The 17,496-nt window shown below is 45.1% G+C and overlaps 1 protein-coding gene across 1 annotated transcript in view; it reads left to right on the top strand.

The window, feature by feature from the left end:
- VWF (von Willebrand factor) overlaps positions 1 to 17,496 on the top strand; it is a 159,612-nt gene that overhangs the window by 54,045 nt on the left and 88,071 nt on the right. The window contains exons 20-27 of the mRNA XM_083503303.1: positions 269 to 407; positions 1,164 to 1,304; positions 6,409 to 6,558; positions 8,613 to 8,753; positions 10,067 to 10,186; positions 13,114 to 13,270; positions 14,174 to 14,338; positions 15,152 to 15,287. Of these exons, the coding sequence (XP_083359429.1) occupies positions 269 to 407; positions 1,164 to 1,304; positions 6,409 to 6,558; positions 8,613 to 8,753; positions 10,067 to 10,186; positions 13,114 to 13,270; positions 14,174 to 14,338; positions 15,152 to 15,287 (1,149 nt within the window). The remainder of the gene's footprint in view (positions 1 to 268; positions 408 to 1,163; positions 1,305 to 6,408; positions 6,559 to 8,612; positions 8,754 to 10,066; positions 10,187 to 13,113; positions 13,271 to 14,173; positions 14,339 to 15,151; positions 15,288 to 17,496) is intronic.

The following is a 17,496-nucleotide window of genomic DNA, read 5'->3' on the forward strand; positions in this document are numbered from 1 at the left end:
CCTCAATTTTTGAAGTGTGTGTGTGTTTGTGTGTAAGTAAGTGTGTAATCTGACTGTCTAGGCTGAAGAACCTTGTTATCTTCACAAACATGAATAGGTATTGCAATGATATCTAGAAATGTTAGTGTCTCAAGGTTTTATAGGTGACATGATTTTTGCATGCTTCCTGCAAGACACAGACTGTCTTTTGTCCATGTACCAAATTATAAAGCAAACTTTTATTAATCAACATCGACAATAACAGCTGCTGGTCTTTTGCCCTCTGCAGTGTCTGTCGGGCTCGGAAGTGGGAATGCACAGAAAATGTCTGTGACGGTACCTGCTCAGTCATTGGCACATCTCATTACTTGACCTTTGATGGACTGAAATACAGGTTTCCAGGGAACTGTCAGTATGTGCTAGTTCAGGTAAGAGTGGGGATAGAATGCAGTTCTTGGAGATGAGGGTGGTGGCGGCTGAGAGAAGGCTAAGGGTTAGAGATATGGAAAACTACCATCGAAACCTATGGACACACTTTTGGCTTCCTTCAACATTCTTCAGAATTTTTGCGTGTTGATGTCCCCAGGGCCACCCCAATAATAATAATAATAATAATAATAATAATAATAATAATAATAATAATTTATTATTTGTACCCCGCCCATCTGGCTGCGTTTCCCCAGCCACTCTGGGCAGCTTCCATAGAAACCAAAAATACACTAAAATATCACACGTTAAAAACTTCCCAGAACAGGGCTGCCTTAAGATGTCTTCTGAATGTCAGGTAGTTGTTTATCGCTTTGACATCTGATGGGAGGGCGTTCCACAGGGTGGGCGCCACCACCGAGAAGGCCCTCTGCCTGGTTCCCTGTAGCTTTGCTTCTCGCAATGAGGGAACCGCCAGAAGGCCCTCGGCGCTGGACCTCAGCCTCCGGGCAGATAATAACTCACACCTCACACAGAAATTTTTGTTTAAGGTTTTTGGCATAATTTAGGCCACGACTTTATTAAAATACAAAAATGTGAGTGGTTGCTTAGGCATTGGTTGTGACTATCTGCCCCCCCCCCCATGGGGGACATACTGACATTCCACACGCCGGCGAAAGTCAAAAAAGGGGAATACACCTTTAATCTGTGTGCATGTTCAAAACATCTGTTGTCAATGCCACTTCCCTTTCTTAAAGGATTACTGCGATGGTAGTGATGATTCTGGAACCTTCCGAGTACTCATTGCCAATGAGGGATGTAGCTTCACAGGAGAAACATGCACTAAAAGGATTAGCATTCTCTTTGACAGTGGAGTGATTGAGCTGTACAACGGAGATGTAAGTATGAGCCTCTTATCTTTACTTCAATCCCATTGTGGAGGAGCTAGCCTTATGATGCTTTCCTAAAAAGTCTGGACCAAGAACTTTTGACTTAATTAATATGCTACTCTATGACCAGCCTGGATAGCTCAGTTGGTTAGAGTGTGGTGGTGATAACGCCAAGGTTGCAGGTTTGATCCCCGTAAGGGACAGCTGCCTATTCCTGCATTGCAGGGGGTTGAACTAGAACAGGGGGTCAGCAAACTTTAGTGGGATGCGGGTGGCGCTGTGGGTTAAACCACAGAGCCTAGGACTTGCCGATCAGAAGGACAGCGGTTCGAATCCCTGCGATGGGGTGAGCTCCCGTTGCTCGGTCCCTGCTCCTGCCAACCTAGCAGTTCAAAAGCACGTCGAAGTGCAAGTAGATAAATAAGTACCGCTCTGGCGGGAAGGTAAACAGCGTTTCCGTGCACTGCTCTGGTTTCACCAGAAGCAGCTTAGTCATGCTGGCCACATTACCCGGAAGCTGTATGCCGGCTCCCTCGGCCAATAAAGCAAGATGAGCGCCACAACCCCAGAATCGGCCACCACTGGACCTAATGGTCAGGGGTCCCTTTAACTTTACTATGATCTCACTGGTATCATATTTAAAAGCAAGGCATTCCATATTGCTGACTTTGCAGTGGGGCAGGAATTTCTGTTTTTTTTAAAAAAAATATTTTTTATTGGTTTTACAAAGTTTTTATAAACAATACAAACAGATAAAGAAACAAACAAACATGTATAAATTCATCTCCTTTTTTCATAAACTTCATTTCTCTGACTCCCCCAAACCTCCCCTTTCTACATCCCAATTCCAAAGAATGTTTCAGCAATTCCTAAATTAAATTTTTACCAAATTTATCCCTTATTTGTTCTTTTCTTTTACTTAATCTTTTGTCGCTGTAATCTCCTTTTCTTACAAAAACCTCAACATTTTAACATTCATCAATTTTGTAGTATTTCTTAAGATAAGTTTTAAATTTCTTCCAGTCCTCCTCCGCCGTCTCTTTCCCCTGTTCATGGATTCTGTTGGTCATTTCAGCCAATGTCATATAGTCTATCACCTTCATCTGCCATTCTTCCAGGGTGGGTAGATCTTGGGTCTTCCAATGCTTTACGATGAGTATTCTTGCTGCTGTAGTAGCATACATAAAAAAAGTTCTATCTTTAGGGCAGGAATTTCTGGGCTTGTTCACACTTCTGCTTGTCCCATGCTTAGAAAGCATGGGTCTGAGCGGTTTTCCATTTGCCCCATGGAAAACCTGCTCTTTAGCACTGAATCAGAGCAAACACCATTCTGGGGAAAACTCAATTGATCCATGCGCCGATTCAGCGGTAAAGATCTGGCTTCCGGGGTGTGTGTGTGTGTGGAGTGGCAAGACAAGCGGGAGTCTGGATGAGCCCTCTGAAGCAGCCCTTGGTGGATGGTGAGAGCAACCAATTTAGGTTTACTAAGAGAGAATCTGGGCTCTGTAAGGTTTCCTTTGAAGCAGGGCTCCTGCATATTAGCCCAAGAACTTGTTTCCTGTGTTGGTGCTCGTGGGTGCCTTAAATACGTCAAAAATTCCACCCTGCTCTCCCACCCACCAAGATAATCTGTGTTAACCAGTTGTGGTGACAGTAACCTTTTCCAAAGAGCAGTTCCTGTTGTTAAGACACACTTGAGCCCCACTATCTTTTGTTATTCAGAAAGTAAATTCAGATTTCGTGGCAGAAGAAAACTCTAACTGCTGGCACTCCTTTAAAAAGTATCTACTGCAATACAGCAGTCTGGAAACCTGGAATACGACAAGAGAGGATAGTTATGGGAGGCTGGATTGTTACATATCCAGCAAAGTGCTTCCTTCTTCCTTGCATTTAAAATAGCAACATCAAAAAAACGAAGATCATGGCCACTGGGCCCATTGCCTCCTGGCAAATAGAAGGGGAAGAAATGGAGGCAGTGAGAGATTTTACTTTCTTGGGCTCCATGATCACTGCAGACGGTGACAGCAGTCACGAAATTAAAAGACGCCTACTTCTTGGGAGAAAAGCAATAACAAACCTAGACAGCATCTTAAAAAGCAGAGACATCACCTTGCCAACAAAGGTCCGTATAGTAAAAGCTATGGTTTTCCCAGTAGTGATGTATGGAAGTGAAAGCTGGACCATAAAGAAGGCTGATAGCCGAAGAATTGATGCTTTTGAATTATGGTGCTGGAGGAGACTCTTGAGAGTCCCATGGACTGCAAGAAGATCAAACCTCTCCATTCTGAAGGAAATCAACTAAGAGTGCTCACTGGAAGGACAGATCCTGAAGCTGAGGCTCCAATACTTTGGCCAGCTCATGAGAAGAGAAGACTCCCTGGAAAAGACCCTGATGTTGGGAAAGATGGAGAGCACAAGGAGAAGGGGACAGAAGAGGACGAGATGGTTGGACAGTGTTCTCGAAGCTACCAGCATGAGTCTGACCAAACTGCAGGAGGCAGTGGAAGACAGGAGTGCCTGGCATGCTCTGGTCCATGGGGTCATAAAGAGTCGGACACAACTAAACGACTAAACAACAACAGTTGTGCCTTGGAAGTCAAACGGAACCTGTTTGACTTCCAAAACGTTCAGAAGTACAGTCTCTGATTGGCTGCAGGAAGCTCCTGAAGCCAATCAGAAGCCCCGTAAGCCCCGTTGGACGTTAGGGTTCCAAAGAACGTTTGCAAACCGGAACACTCACTTCTGGGTTTGCGGTGTTCAGGAGCCAAAACGTTTGACTCGCAAGGTTTTCAGGATCCAAGGTACGACTGTACTGGTGCTTCCTTGAAGGGGCTCCAGTTCTATCTCACACTTCCCAAAGCCGAGAACTTTAGGACAGATCTGGCCAAAATAGTCACCAGATTCTTTCTCAACAAATTCAGGGGTGAGGAGAAAAGACTGATGGAAAAAAGGCATACCTTTCAAGAGAAAGCAAGATCCAGGAGGCAAGAGACTTCAGATATTTAGCCCTCTGTTAAAAGCAAATCTTGGGTTGACCAGGAAAAATAATAATTCTGTAGATGGCCCTGTTGCTCTTCCCTCCTTTCAACCGCATGTTATGCAAAGGAAATCAGAGGGTCCACCCCACTTTGCATTTCCCCTCACACAGAAAAAGGAAGAACAAAAGACCGAGCCCCCTTCCAGAGGGCAGAGTTCAGCTGTTTGTCTTGGGCATTGTAACAGCCAGGAATGTCGCTGCATTCATCCTTCACAGATCTCCAGTGTGTTATAGAATTACCATTACCTAAACTTCCGAAAGTGCTGTATTATCCCTGGAATACTAGAGCTTTGCAAACATTTTTTTGCAGCGAAATCTGAAGGCACACAATGCTTCTTTGTTTTGGGGGTTTGAACATACAAAGAATGGTTGCCACCATTTTATTTTATTTTCATTCAAAGATTTCATTTTAAAGTTGCACGGGGGGGGGGGGAGCACTTCTGTTTATTTGAAGACACAAACAATTTGGTTTTTAAAAAAGCTCAAATGAATTTACACCAACAAAGGGAACAATATTTTAAAACACATAAACTAGCAGCTTGCTGGCCTGGATAACTCTGTTCCTCTGCCTCAGCGCACACTAGCCTTTAAGTGGCAGAGAGGAGCTGTGCCATCTTCAGGAGTTAATAATAATAATAATAATAATAATAATAATAATAATAATATTTATTTATACCCCGGGCTCAGGGCGGCTAACACCTTCTGGCCTCTTCCTTATCCTCTTTTAAAGTTAAAGAACAGAGATTTACCAGTTAGGCACATGGAGGGGGAACACAATGTGTTTGTGTGTGTGTGTGTGTGTGTGTGTGTGTGTGAGAGAGAGAGAGAGAGAGAGAGAGAGAGAATACAGATTTATAAAACTATGAGTTCTGTGAGTAAAATTTACAGACGTTTCCTTCTCAAAACCAGCCAGTCAAGTGACAGGCAACAGCTTTATGCAAGAAATCAGAAAGTATTTCTTCGTGCAGTTAACACATGGACCTCATCATTCGTGGATGTCGTGATGCCCATTAACTTTGATTTTTAAAAAATTCAAAAGCACATCACAAATTCATGGAGAAGTCTATAGACACCTATCAGCTGTACACCTGAGTGTTACCTGAGATAAGAAGGAAATAACTGTCTCCACTGAGCTCTTTCTGAAGGCTTCTCAGAGACATCTGGCTAGTGAAGATGAGTGGCCAAATTCTGCACTGAACCAACCTTAGTCTTTTTTTACCCAGGCTGCTGCTGCGCATCTGCACCATGAATATTGGTTCAGCCAGAAATAGATCCAACATAAATTTTCCTATCCTTCTGGGATAGCTGGATGAGCGATTCAACAGGAGCCATGAAAAGTTGCATGAAGCTGCAATCTTATACCTACTTACCTCTGAGTAAACCTCCGTAGGTTGCAGTGTAGAACAAATTTTTGCATGGTGTGACACTTGATGATGGGCACTATGGAAGTAGATAATGACTGGATTCTTGGCTGAGTTCGGTCTAACAGGATATTTCTGAAGCAGAAGAGGGGGAAAGTATCTTCAATCTGCTTGATGGAAAGAGTTACTAAGAGCTTCTAGGCTATTGCAGAGCTGAACTAAAGCTGTGTTTATGCTCCTCCTTCCTGTGTGCTTGTTGCACATCTTTAAACCTCAACGCTAGTAAACTTTGCTACTCCCTTTAGCCAACAGTGAAACAAATGCAAACTTATTTTATTTAAAATATTTCTAAACTGCCCTTCATCCAAGGATTTTAGGGCAGTGTGCAATAAACCTGAGGAAAACTTCAACTATACTTGATAAATAGTTATTGCAAGACCCCAGAAATGTCCTGTACACTCTTCTCACAACTGATCCTATAAAGGCTGTCCCCTGTAATGTCTTACCACTTAGGGAAGTGGGAAAGCAAAAAGCATGTAAGAGACCTAGGCTGAGCTGGCACCAGCAATTTTGGGTCCTGTGGAGAGGGCAGGATCCCCCACAAGCCCACAGCGTTGAACGCAAGTGCCAATCACTGATGGTGCTCCTGGGATTGTGTATGGAAGTAACCTATAGCTCCATTGCTGAAGTTTCTATGTATATCTTTTTGATGAAGGTAAACATCTTGACACCTCCTAGAGAAGAGGTCAACTTTGAAGTCTTGAAGTCTGGGCGTTACTACATCTTGTTGCTGGGTGGAGGAGGAATTGCTCTCACTTGGGATCGAGACATGGGCCTTACGGTTATTCTGAAAGAGAACTATAAAGTAAGTCCACTCTGGTTTATTTTGAAATAAGTGTGTGTGTGTTTATGCCAGCCACTCTGCGTTTTCTCACTGAGGTCCACAAGGTGGCATAAACAGTACAGAGCAATCAAATGTACAGCATTCCCAGAACAGAATGCTTCTGGGTATACATTTTCCCAATCAACTGACACCCTTTGGACAGGAGAAAGGCAGAGAGTGATGGAGGCAGGGCAAGGCACCATCAGGAACTGATGGAGGAAAACTCTTGCTGCATCTGACAGAACACAGGATAGAGAGCATTATTCAGCTCAGCTCAGAACAGACCCACTGAAATTAATGGACCCGGGGCATCTTACCCATAGAGGCTAGTGGCACAGGGCACCTGGGCGCCAAGTTCTGGAGGGCGCCAGGGAAGAGGCAGAGGCTGGACGTGGTGCCTCCCAGCATCAGCTCGCTGCCCTCGCCTGCCTCCACTATGCAGCGCCGCGTCCAGAGCCTCCATTTGCTGTGGCATGAAGCCCTCCCTAAAAAAAGGTCGACAATTCTGGGAAACAGGGGTGAGGGGGGGCGCCGGAGAGAGCTTTGCACCATGGCGCCGAATATGCTTAAGACGTCCCTGAATGGACCTAACTTAATCATGTTCACTGATTTCAATGGATCTCCTCTCAGTAAAACCTAGTTGAATTGCACCCTTTCTTAATTGCATATGAGATCCAATGGGGTAGTTGCTATAGTGTTGGGTTTGATCTGGGGAGACGAAGAACTGGATTAAACCCTTTGGAGGACCCTGGGGAGTCAAAATATGCGGGGTGGGTGGGTGGGATTATCTCCTAGAGAGCCAGTGTGGTGTAGTGGTTAAGAGCGGTAGTCACGTAATCTGGGGAACCGGGTTCGCGTCTCCACTCCTCCACATGCAACTGCTGGGTGACCTTGGGCCAGTCACACTTCTTTGAAGTCTCTCAGCCCCACTCACCTCACAGAGTGTTTGCTATGGGGGAGGAAGGGAATGGAGATTGTTAGCCACTTTGAGACTCCTGAAGGGGAGTGAAAGGCGGGGTATCAAATCCAAACTCTTCTTCTTCTTCTTCTTCTTCTTCTTCTTCTTCTTCTTCTTCTTCTTCTTCTTCTTCTTCTAGTGGGATAACATTGAACTAAGACAGCTTGGTTGTAATTTTCTTTCAAGATTAAATCAATATTATTTTCATTTGTTGTCGCAGGGCCCCACAAATCTGCCTTCTTTGCCTATTTGGTAACCCAGCACTGAGGAAACTGAGGTTCAAAGCCCACCTCAGCCATGAACTTTGGCCAGTCCCTCCCTCTCAGCCTAACCTGCCTTGTTGTGAAGATAAGAGAACATGGGGTGAATTACATTTCACCTCCACACTGCCATGAACTCCTTGGACCTAATCATCACCACCATCAATTTATTAAGCACCTTCTAAACAACTGTGTCTAGGCAGTATACATTAAAGATAATTAATAACAGTTGAAATCACAAAAAGAACAAATGCATTGAAAGCAAAATGAAAAACCATTCAAAGTAGACATTTGTGGTAGAGGCCCACTTATTGGAAAGCCTGCTGGAGCAAATATACTTTTGGTTGTTCTCAGAGCTCTCTGACCTCAGCTTCTCCCCGTATGAACCAACTCAGACCCAGTAATTATCATCTGAGGCCCTTCTTTGCGTGTCTCTTCCATGAGACACCTGGAGGGTGGCAACACGAGAACGGGCTTTTTCTCAGGTGACTCCCCATTGTGGAATGCTCTCTCCAGAGAGGCCCGTCTGGCACCTTCGTTACATATCTTTAGGTACAAGGCAAAAACCTTCCTAAGTAAACTAATTAGGAATCTAATTTAACAATCTATGGCCCTTTGAATGGTGGTGATGGAGTGTTACTGTTTTTGTTTGTTATTATGATACTCATTTTATGTTTTTATATTCTAAACTCCCCTGTGATCCTTGGATGAAGGACACTATAGACATTTAGTAAATAATAGTAATAATAATAATATATGAGTGCAAAAATCATTTTTATTGAATAAATGTATGCTATTGTGCTTTGTTTATTTTCAAGGATAAAGTATGTGGTCTGTGTGGCAATTTTGATGGTATCCAAAACAATGACTTGACCAGCAGCAAAAACCAGCTTGAAGTGGATCCAAGTGACTTTGGGAATTCCTGGAAAGTTAATTCACAGTGTGCTGATGTCACAAAGGTATTGCTGGTGTGAACAGAATGGGAAGGGGGCAGAATCACCTGTCCACACTTCCACTTTTTAAATCTCCAGATAGATAGGTCTAGTGAATGCTCTGGATGTGCTTAATGTTCTAAGATTTGTGTGTGGCCCTGATCCTTGCCTCATGGGTATTACTTGGAGAATTGTCTACGCCTCCCTAACACCTTTCAACAAAGAATCCAATCAAAGAATAATAAATAATTCTGAAGACAAAATAAGTACACATTGATGGTTGTGATGCGTTTGCCTTGAAGTTTGCATCAACCATGATTTTATTGTTGGAGATTAAGCTAAAGCACTTATGATTGTGAGTCTGGTAAAAAAATTATTATTATTAATAATAATAATTTTTATTTATATCCTGCCCTCGCCGGCCAAAGCTGGGCTCAGAGCGGCTAACATCATACAAGTAAGACAATGAATAGAAACAAGTGATCAATAAATTAAGATACATCCCACAATTAATTCAAACATGAAGTCTTCTAAGGCTTCAGTATGAAATTAAAAACTGATAGTGTATGGCCAGATGCTGAGAAGCTGGCTTTTCATGGTTTCCAGTTTGTTATCTATATCTGGAGGTCCCTATGGCGCTGTGGTGTAAACCACTGAGCCTTGGGCTTACCGATCAGAAGGTCGGCGGTTCAAATCCCCATGATGGAGTGAGCTCCCGTTGCTCGGTCCCAGCTCCTGCCAACCTAGCAGTTCAAAAGCACGTCAAAGTGCAAGTAGATAAATAGGTACCGCTCTGGTGGGAAGGTAAACGGCGTTTCCGTGTGCTGCTCTGTTTTTGCCAGAACAACTTAATCATGCTGGCCACATGACCCAGAAAAACTGTCTGCGAACAAACGCCAGCTCCCTTGGCCAGTAAAGCGAGATGAGCGCCGCAACCCCAGAGTCGTTTGTGACTGGACTTAACTGTCAGGGGTCCTTTACACCTTTTTATTTATAGCTGATTCTGCTATCACGGGTTTCAAATGTGCTTCTTAACTTACCCATTTCCCTTTTTGCATGTACACTTGTTAAGATTGTGAATATGGAACAGGGTGCAAAAACTACACAGCTACTTCCACGTGCCCAACCATAAACTGCTCAGCTTGCCATTTCCATAAAGAAATGAAATATTGAATATTAAGATCTGTCCCTGTCTGTTTATTGGGATCCAGTGGTGACTTCCTAGATTGGATAATCACTGTTGTTGCTAGATATAGGCTAAATAAATAAGCAGATGAATGTTAAGCAGCCACATATGGAATAGTAATAACAACATGTCAATATCGCTTCCCTTTGTTAAGCTTTCTCAGGGACAGAGCTGGGCATCTTCATTGTGCAATGGCAATGTGGTGAAGCAAGTGATGGTGGAAACGTCTTGCAACGTCCTGAACAGCAATACCTTCAAAGAGTGTAAAAAATTGGTAAGAAGCTTCTTATCCAGTTCTCATTCTCTCTTTTGCCCGCTTCATTACCCGGACAAATATTTAGCAGCAGCAGCAGCATTCCCCCCCAGCTGTCAACTTACAGATTTGAAAATAAGGGACCAGCAGCCTCAAAAATAAGGGATCAGCAGCCAAAATAAGGGATTTTCCCAGCACAGGTATGTTCAGCTTCTGAGCCCCTCCAAGCCAAAAGCAGAAAGCCCAGCCAGCAGCCAAATGAAGCTTCAAGCGTGGTTCCCACAGCGCAGCAACCCGGCAAAGGGGATGCAGCAAGGAAAACCACCGTCACCTCTCCACTGGGAAGCACTGAGCAAAGGCGAGTCCCCAGGCAACACGGCTGATTTGATCGGCACAAGGCATGCAAGCTCCACCCCCCAGTCGTTCTTAGGCTCCTTATTGGGTGAGCAATGCAGCCAAGCAACACAGTTGGAGCCTCCCTCCTCCCTGGCCGGCAGGGAGGGAGAGCAGCTGCTTCCTTTGAGACCTGGGAAATTTAAGGGACATCATCAATAAGGGACAGTAGCGGGACATGGCGCTGGGATAAGGGACTTTCCCACCAAATAAGGGACAGTTGACAGCTATGCCCCCGCCCCATAACCCTTCATCCTATTTGCTGTGGGATCTAAGGGCTAAACTAGACATGGTGCCCATGACAACATTGTATGCTTAGTCGTGTTCTGCTGCATTCGCAGATCATGAGGATGTGTTTTTTGTGTGTGTGGATGTAGGAGAGGAGAGTTGAATTCTCCTTTCTTCCCTCCATTGTCCAAGGCTCTTTCCTCCCAGTCTAGCTCACTTCCCATTATCAGACTCAGGAACACCCAGAAAATGGAGTTTGGACAAATCATCATAGAAAGTAAGGTGGAGGCCACTCAGTTTACTTTGTTTGCTTTGTTTTAATTTTGAGATGATTAAAGCTGCCTTGAACTTATGGAAAGGTAAGTTTCCAATATTTTATGAAGAAATAGAAGAAACATGTTGTTGCAAAGAACAAGCAAATAAGAAGAATTCCTCAATACAAGAAAGAAACGAGTTGCTGCCGAGGGTTATCGGATAATCAGTGTTGACCATCATTTTTGATACCAAATAAGGGCCTGTATATGGGACGCGGGTGGCGCTGTGGGTTAAACCACAGAGCCTAGGACTTGCTGATCAGAAGGTCGGCAGTTTGAATCCCTGCAATGGGGTAAGCTCCCGTTGCTTGGCCCCTGCTCCTGCCAACCTAGCAGTTCGAAAGCACAAAGTGCAAGTAGATAAATACGTACCGCTCCGGCGGGAAGGTAAACGGCGTTTCCGTGTGCTGCTCTGGTTTGCCAGAAGCAGCTTAGTCATGCTGGCCACATGACCTGGAAGCTATACGCCGGCTCCATTGGCCAATAAAACGAGATGAGTGCCGCAACCCCACAGTGGGTCACGACTGGACCTAGTTGCTGCCGAGGGTTATCGGATAATCAGTGTTGACCATCATTTTTGATACCAAATAAGGGCCTGTATATGGGACGTGGGTGGCGCTGTGGGTTAAACCACAGAGCCTAGGACTTGCTGATCAGAAGGTCGGCAGTTCGAATCCCTGCAATTGGGTGAGCTCCCGTTGCTTGGCCCCTGCTCCTGCCAACCTAGCAGTTCGAAAGCACAAAGTGCAAGTAGATAAATAGGTACTTCCGTGTGCTGCTCTGGTTCACCAGAAGCAACTTAGTCCTGCTGGCCACATGACCCGGAAACTGTACGCCAGCTCCCTCGGTCAATAAAGCGAGATGAGTGCCGCAACCCCAGAGTCCGTCATGACTGGACCTAATGGTCAGGGGCCCCTTTACCCCTTTACCTATATGGTTGAGTTTGGTCATCTTGATAACAGGGAATGGCTATTCAGGCTCCCACCTAACACACAGAGAGACAGAAGCTCTTGCTTGTAAGAAAGTAAGAGGTATCCTGTCAGGCGAGTAACGATACAGGTTTGGAAGCAGACACAGCTCTCAGAAGTCATGCTTTGCGAATTCAACAGCAGGGCAAGAAGTGACAAAGACGTCCCAACAAGTTTTCCAGCCCCTCCTGCCATCTTGGCACCCCTACTCACTCAACTCTCCCTCTGCTTATGGGAATGCTGAGATTGCCAGCGTGCACCCATCAGGCGGGGTGGGCCTGCTGCCACCTGAGAAGGTGCCACCTGGTTCTAGGCAAACAAAGGCTGCACCCTTCTGTACAGACACCCCGTCCAGCTGTTAAAAGCCCTTCACAGCCCCCACTGAGGCCCTCCACTCCGCAAGGAAGCTTAACAGGGAAAGACAACATACCAGCTCTGGCTTCCAAAGTGGCTAAAGTTTTGAGGGTTTTGTGAAACAAGCAACATAAAAAGAAAAAGAGGTCCTCAGTATAAGGGGAAGGATATACTGTGTGTGTGTGTGTGTGTGTGTGTGTATGTATATATATATTGCAGTGGGTTTGGGGCGGGGAAAGGACACATCTTCTCTTCCCCACTCTATAGAAACCTCCTCTCCCTTCTATGTTGCAATAAAGCAATCAGGTTTGGAGCTTGCAACCATCTTTGAGCTCCAGCCCTTTACTGTCCTTTTCCTTCCTGCGCCTGTCACTCTCCTCAAGAAAGCTCCCTCCCATTTTGGGAGTCTTGATCAGTTCTACAAGCTTCCTGTTTCAAGACAATTGAAGCTCTGGACCAGAACCCTTTATAGCTCTATCCTTTCATTATTAACATGACTTAAATCCTATTACACAGACAAGTTTAGAGTCTGAATTGGAGAGAATCTCTCTCTCTCTCTCTCTCTCTCTCTCTCTCTCTCTCTGTGTGTGTGTGTGTGTGAGAGAGAGAGAGAGAGAGAGAGAATAATCCCTGGTTACTCAATACAATGGAAAGCTACTAGCACATTTAACCCATATGACTTTCTTTGTAGGTGGACCCTGAGCCATATGTGGATATCTGCCTGTATGATACCTGTGCTTGTGAATCCATTGGGGATTGCGCTTGCTTCTGTGACGTCCTGGCTGCCTACGCCCATGCCTGTGCACAGAAAGGGGTTGTGGTTCACTGGAGGTCTCCTACTCTATGCCGTAAGTGCTGGAGAGTTGTAGGGGGGTGGGGAATGGATAATCATGGCATGAGCGATGTGCACATTAAAAGCACTATCGTACTATGCTAACTGTCATGGGATAAAGAATCATGGGAACTGGAGTTTGTTAGGGGTGCAGGCAGGGTGCTCTGTGGCAAACACACCACACTTCCCAGGATTCGTTGGGGGAAGCCAGGACTGTTAAACTGTGCAGTGTGGATGTGACCTCAATATGCGGTGCTTGCATTGGCATAGGAGAGAGTAGGGCGGTTTCATTTAATCCAAGCCTCTGTTTGTTGCTGTTAATGGGAAATCTATCAAAAAACAAAACCAAGAAATGGTTCTGCAGAATTGAGGCAACTGCGATGTTTTGGTTTGTGCTGAGATCTCATGCGTATACCAGAGTGGCTAAGCCACTCTGGGCATGACTATGGATGACTAGGGCATGACTATGGATGGAACTCACTGGAATTTTTGCATTCAGCTAAGTAGTAATATGCGTAAAAAGAAAGTGAAAGCATGAAAGACAGCCTTTTGTCCACTTTCTGTTGTTGTTGTATTTTAAAGTACTGAATTTGTGTGGATTTTTTAGAATTTCCTAAAAATATAGTAAGGCTGAACCCGTGGCATAGAAACAAACCTGATCAAGGTCGCTGAGTCCACCCCTAGATGGAATCTATAGTAGTGTGAAGTGAAGTTTCCAGTTTGAATCTCACTTCTTCCATGAACTCATAACCTCCATCTGCAATATGGTCATAACCGGTGATGACACATTGCAGGCTTGTTATAAACGGGACCGTGCAAAGCATACTGAATACTCAGAAGCACTATAAGATGTGAAGTCTCGTTGTTACTTCACAGCACAAGCATCCAGCTCTTGTTGTTTTTTCTTCATATTTGGTAGCACAAAGTTGTGAAGACATGAACAAGGAAGGAGGAGGAGGAGGATACCTGTGTGAGTGGCGATACAACAGCTGTGGCCCTGCCTGCCCAAAGACATGCCAGCACTTGGAGCCAGTGGTCTGCCCTGTGAAGTGTGTTGAAGGATGTCATGTTCATTGTCCAACAGGCAAGCATGGTCCTTTTGGTGTGGACGTACTAGCTTAGCTTCTGCGATCAAAAGTGAAAATAAATTTTGTTATCAATTTCTGGTAGGGGAAGGTGGGGATTGGTTTGGAGATTCTTTGGGATTGCCCCTATCATCAGCAGGAGGAGTCACACAGATGATCTTGACTTCCTTCCTTACTGTCCGCAGCAGGGGTGCCAACTGGAATAAAATATTGAGGGTGGGGCAGGTAAGCCCCACCTCATATAATCAATCACAAAACGCTACACACACACAAACACACACTCACCATGTGAATGGCAATGCATGTTAACTGAGGGGGGGGGGGCTCAAATATTTTATTGGGGGAGGCAAAGGGACCTTGGCCCCTAGGAGTTGGCTCCTATGGTCCCCAGAGCAGGTAGAGATGGGATTGGCTGAGTTGTTCAACTGGACCACCTGTGGGTAACTCAATTCCTTCAGAAAGCAGATGTCACATCCCATCCTTATCATTGGCGCTTGGGAAGTGGAAGCGTAGATGGTTGCTTACTGTTTCTTTTGAAAGCCCAACTTCTAATATTGTTGTGTGGTGTAGTGGTTAAGAGCAGTAGTCTCGTAATCTGGTGAACCGGGTTCGCTTCCCTGCTCCTCCACATGCAGCTGCTGGGTGACCTTGGGCTAGTCACACTTCTTTGAAGTCTCTCAGCCCCACTCACCTCACAGAGTGTTTGTTGTGGGGGAGGAAGGGAAAGGGGAATGTTAACCGCTTCGAGACTCCTTCGGGATAAAGCGGGATATCAAATCCAAACTCTTCTTCTTCTTCTTCTTGTGAAACAGGGAAAATACTTGATGAGCTGTCTGAGTCTTGCGTTGATCTTGAAGAATGCCCGGTGTGTGAATTAGACAATCTCCGGATTCCCCACGGGAAGAGGATCATGTTGAACACTGAAGATGCGGAGCTCTGCCGATCCTGGTAAAACAGATGTGTTTTTCTGAGCACCGGGAGCATGAATGTATGCATGCGAATAACCCAGAGCAGTGAATTTCAGTATTGATTTTGCACAAGCATTTAGTCAAGACTCCGGAAAAGTTTTCTGTTGTGGAGGAAGGACACCCTGCAAGTAAAAACCAGGTTCTGGTTGCAGAATCATTCCTTATATTGCGTTTACGTTACATATCTGAGGGTTGATTTGATGCCTAAATCCCCTTTTCTGAATGATAATTGCCCTTTGAATTCAGGGAGGAAATGCAGGCCTTGGTTATCAGCGCTGTAAAATCGGATCATTTTAAACACTATATCGTTTGAGAGAAATTGCTCGCCTAGAATCCTATACCACAGTTTTCCTGCTAATGATTTAACGTGCATGGCAACACACTGCGACTTCTTCCTCCACGCAGTTTTGGAATGTTATGTACATTTGCCTCACCAGGGATACATCACTGCACGTAGCTGTCACCTAATTTAGATGCCTACGCCACCTGTACAAACAATAGGAAAGCATTTTTATAGCAAATATCCAAAGAAAATTGGAAGCTTGTAGAATGTCATCCACCAAATATTTACACCAGGATTAAAACAATAAATTGCAATAGTTCTGCAAATCAGTGTACTCATTCCAATAATTCTTAGCCACAACAGCATTACGTCATCTCCAATGATGTCAGTGGATTATGCGCTGCTTCCAGAACTTCCAAAGCCTCAGCTCAGTCCTTGTCACACTCAGGATGAGGCAAGACAAAGGCAAAAACATCACATTCCAGTGGGTGACCTCAGGGGTTGGGGTGTAGGGGCCCAGCCGGTTAAAGCCTCTTACCAAAACACTACCAACTAGGACATGGGTGCAGAGCAGCCCAATATAGGAACTAAGATCATGAATGGAGAATCAGTCTAGGTTTGACGTGATAACAGAGGCAAGGTCAGGCAGTAGTGTGAGGTCAGCATCCCAGGAAATTCAGGCAAGGTGCAGCACAGCTAGGGAACTAGAATCAGGAGCAAGAGATCTCTGATGCTTCCAGCAACTGGAAGCCTCAAGAGGGAGACTTTATATGCTGTGGCATCCCTGACCACACCGTAACCACATCTCCTGGTAGAAAAAAGTGCTTCAGGGATGCTTAATTCTCTTGATTGTATTGTATTGCATTGTCCTGGTTGCATCAGAATTAAGAAGACGCATTCCCATCCCCCTTCATATCAGTATTGTGCTTATATTTTGGTGGAACAATGGAGCAGCTGAAACAAAACATGGTACATAAGCATTAAGATAACATTAAACAATCATGCAGAATTCTTTAATGTTACCTTGGCTAGGTTCTAGAATTGTAGACTCATGGAATTGTAGAATCGGAAGGGGTCCTGTGGGTCATCTAGTCCAGCCCCCTGCAATGCAAGAAGGTACACGTGGCAAGTAATAATAATAATAATAATAATAATAATAATAATAATAATAATAATAATAATAATAATAATTTATTATTTATACCACGCCCATCTGGCTGAGTTTCCCCAGCCACTCTGGGCGGCTCCCAATCAGTGTTAAAAACAGTACAGCGTTACATATTAAAAACTTCCCTGAACAGGGCTGCCTTCAGATGTCTTCTGAATGTCAGGTAGTTGTTTATCTCTTTGACATCTGATGGGAAGGCGTTCCACAGGGCGGGCGCCACTACCGAGAAGGCCCTCTGTCTGGTTCTCTGTAGCCTCACTTCTCGCAATGAGGGAACCACCAGAAGGCCTTTGGTGCTGGATCTCAGTGTCCGGGCTGAACGATGGGGGTGGAGACGCTCCTTCAGGTATACCGGACCGAGGCCGTTTAGGGTTTTAAAGGTCAGCACCAACACTTTGAATCGTGCTCGGAAACGTACTGGGAGCCAATGCAGGTCTTTCAAGACCGGTGTTATGTGGTCTCAGAGGCCACTCCCAGTCACCAGCCTAGCTGCCGCATTCTGGATTAATTGCAGTTTCCGGGTCACCTTCAAAGGCAGCCCCACGTAGAGCGCATTGCAGTAGTCCAAGCGTGAGATAACTAGAGCATGCACCACTCTGGCAAGACAGTTCGCGGGCAGGTAGGGTCTTAGCCTGCGTACCAGGTGGAGCTGGTAGACAGCTGCCCTGGACACAGAGTTAACCTGCACCTCCATGGACACCTGTGAGTCCAAAATGACTCCCAGGCTGCGCACCTGGT

The sequence above is a fragment of the Podarcis liolepis genome, assembly GCF_965112155.1.
Source record: "Podarcis liolepis genome assembly, chromosome: 5".
Taxonomy (NCBI): Eukaryota; Metazoa; Chordata; class Lepidosauria; order Squamata; family Lacertidae; genus Podarcis; species Podarcis liolepis.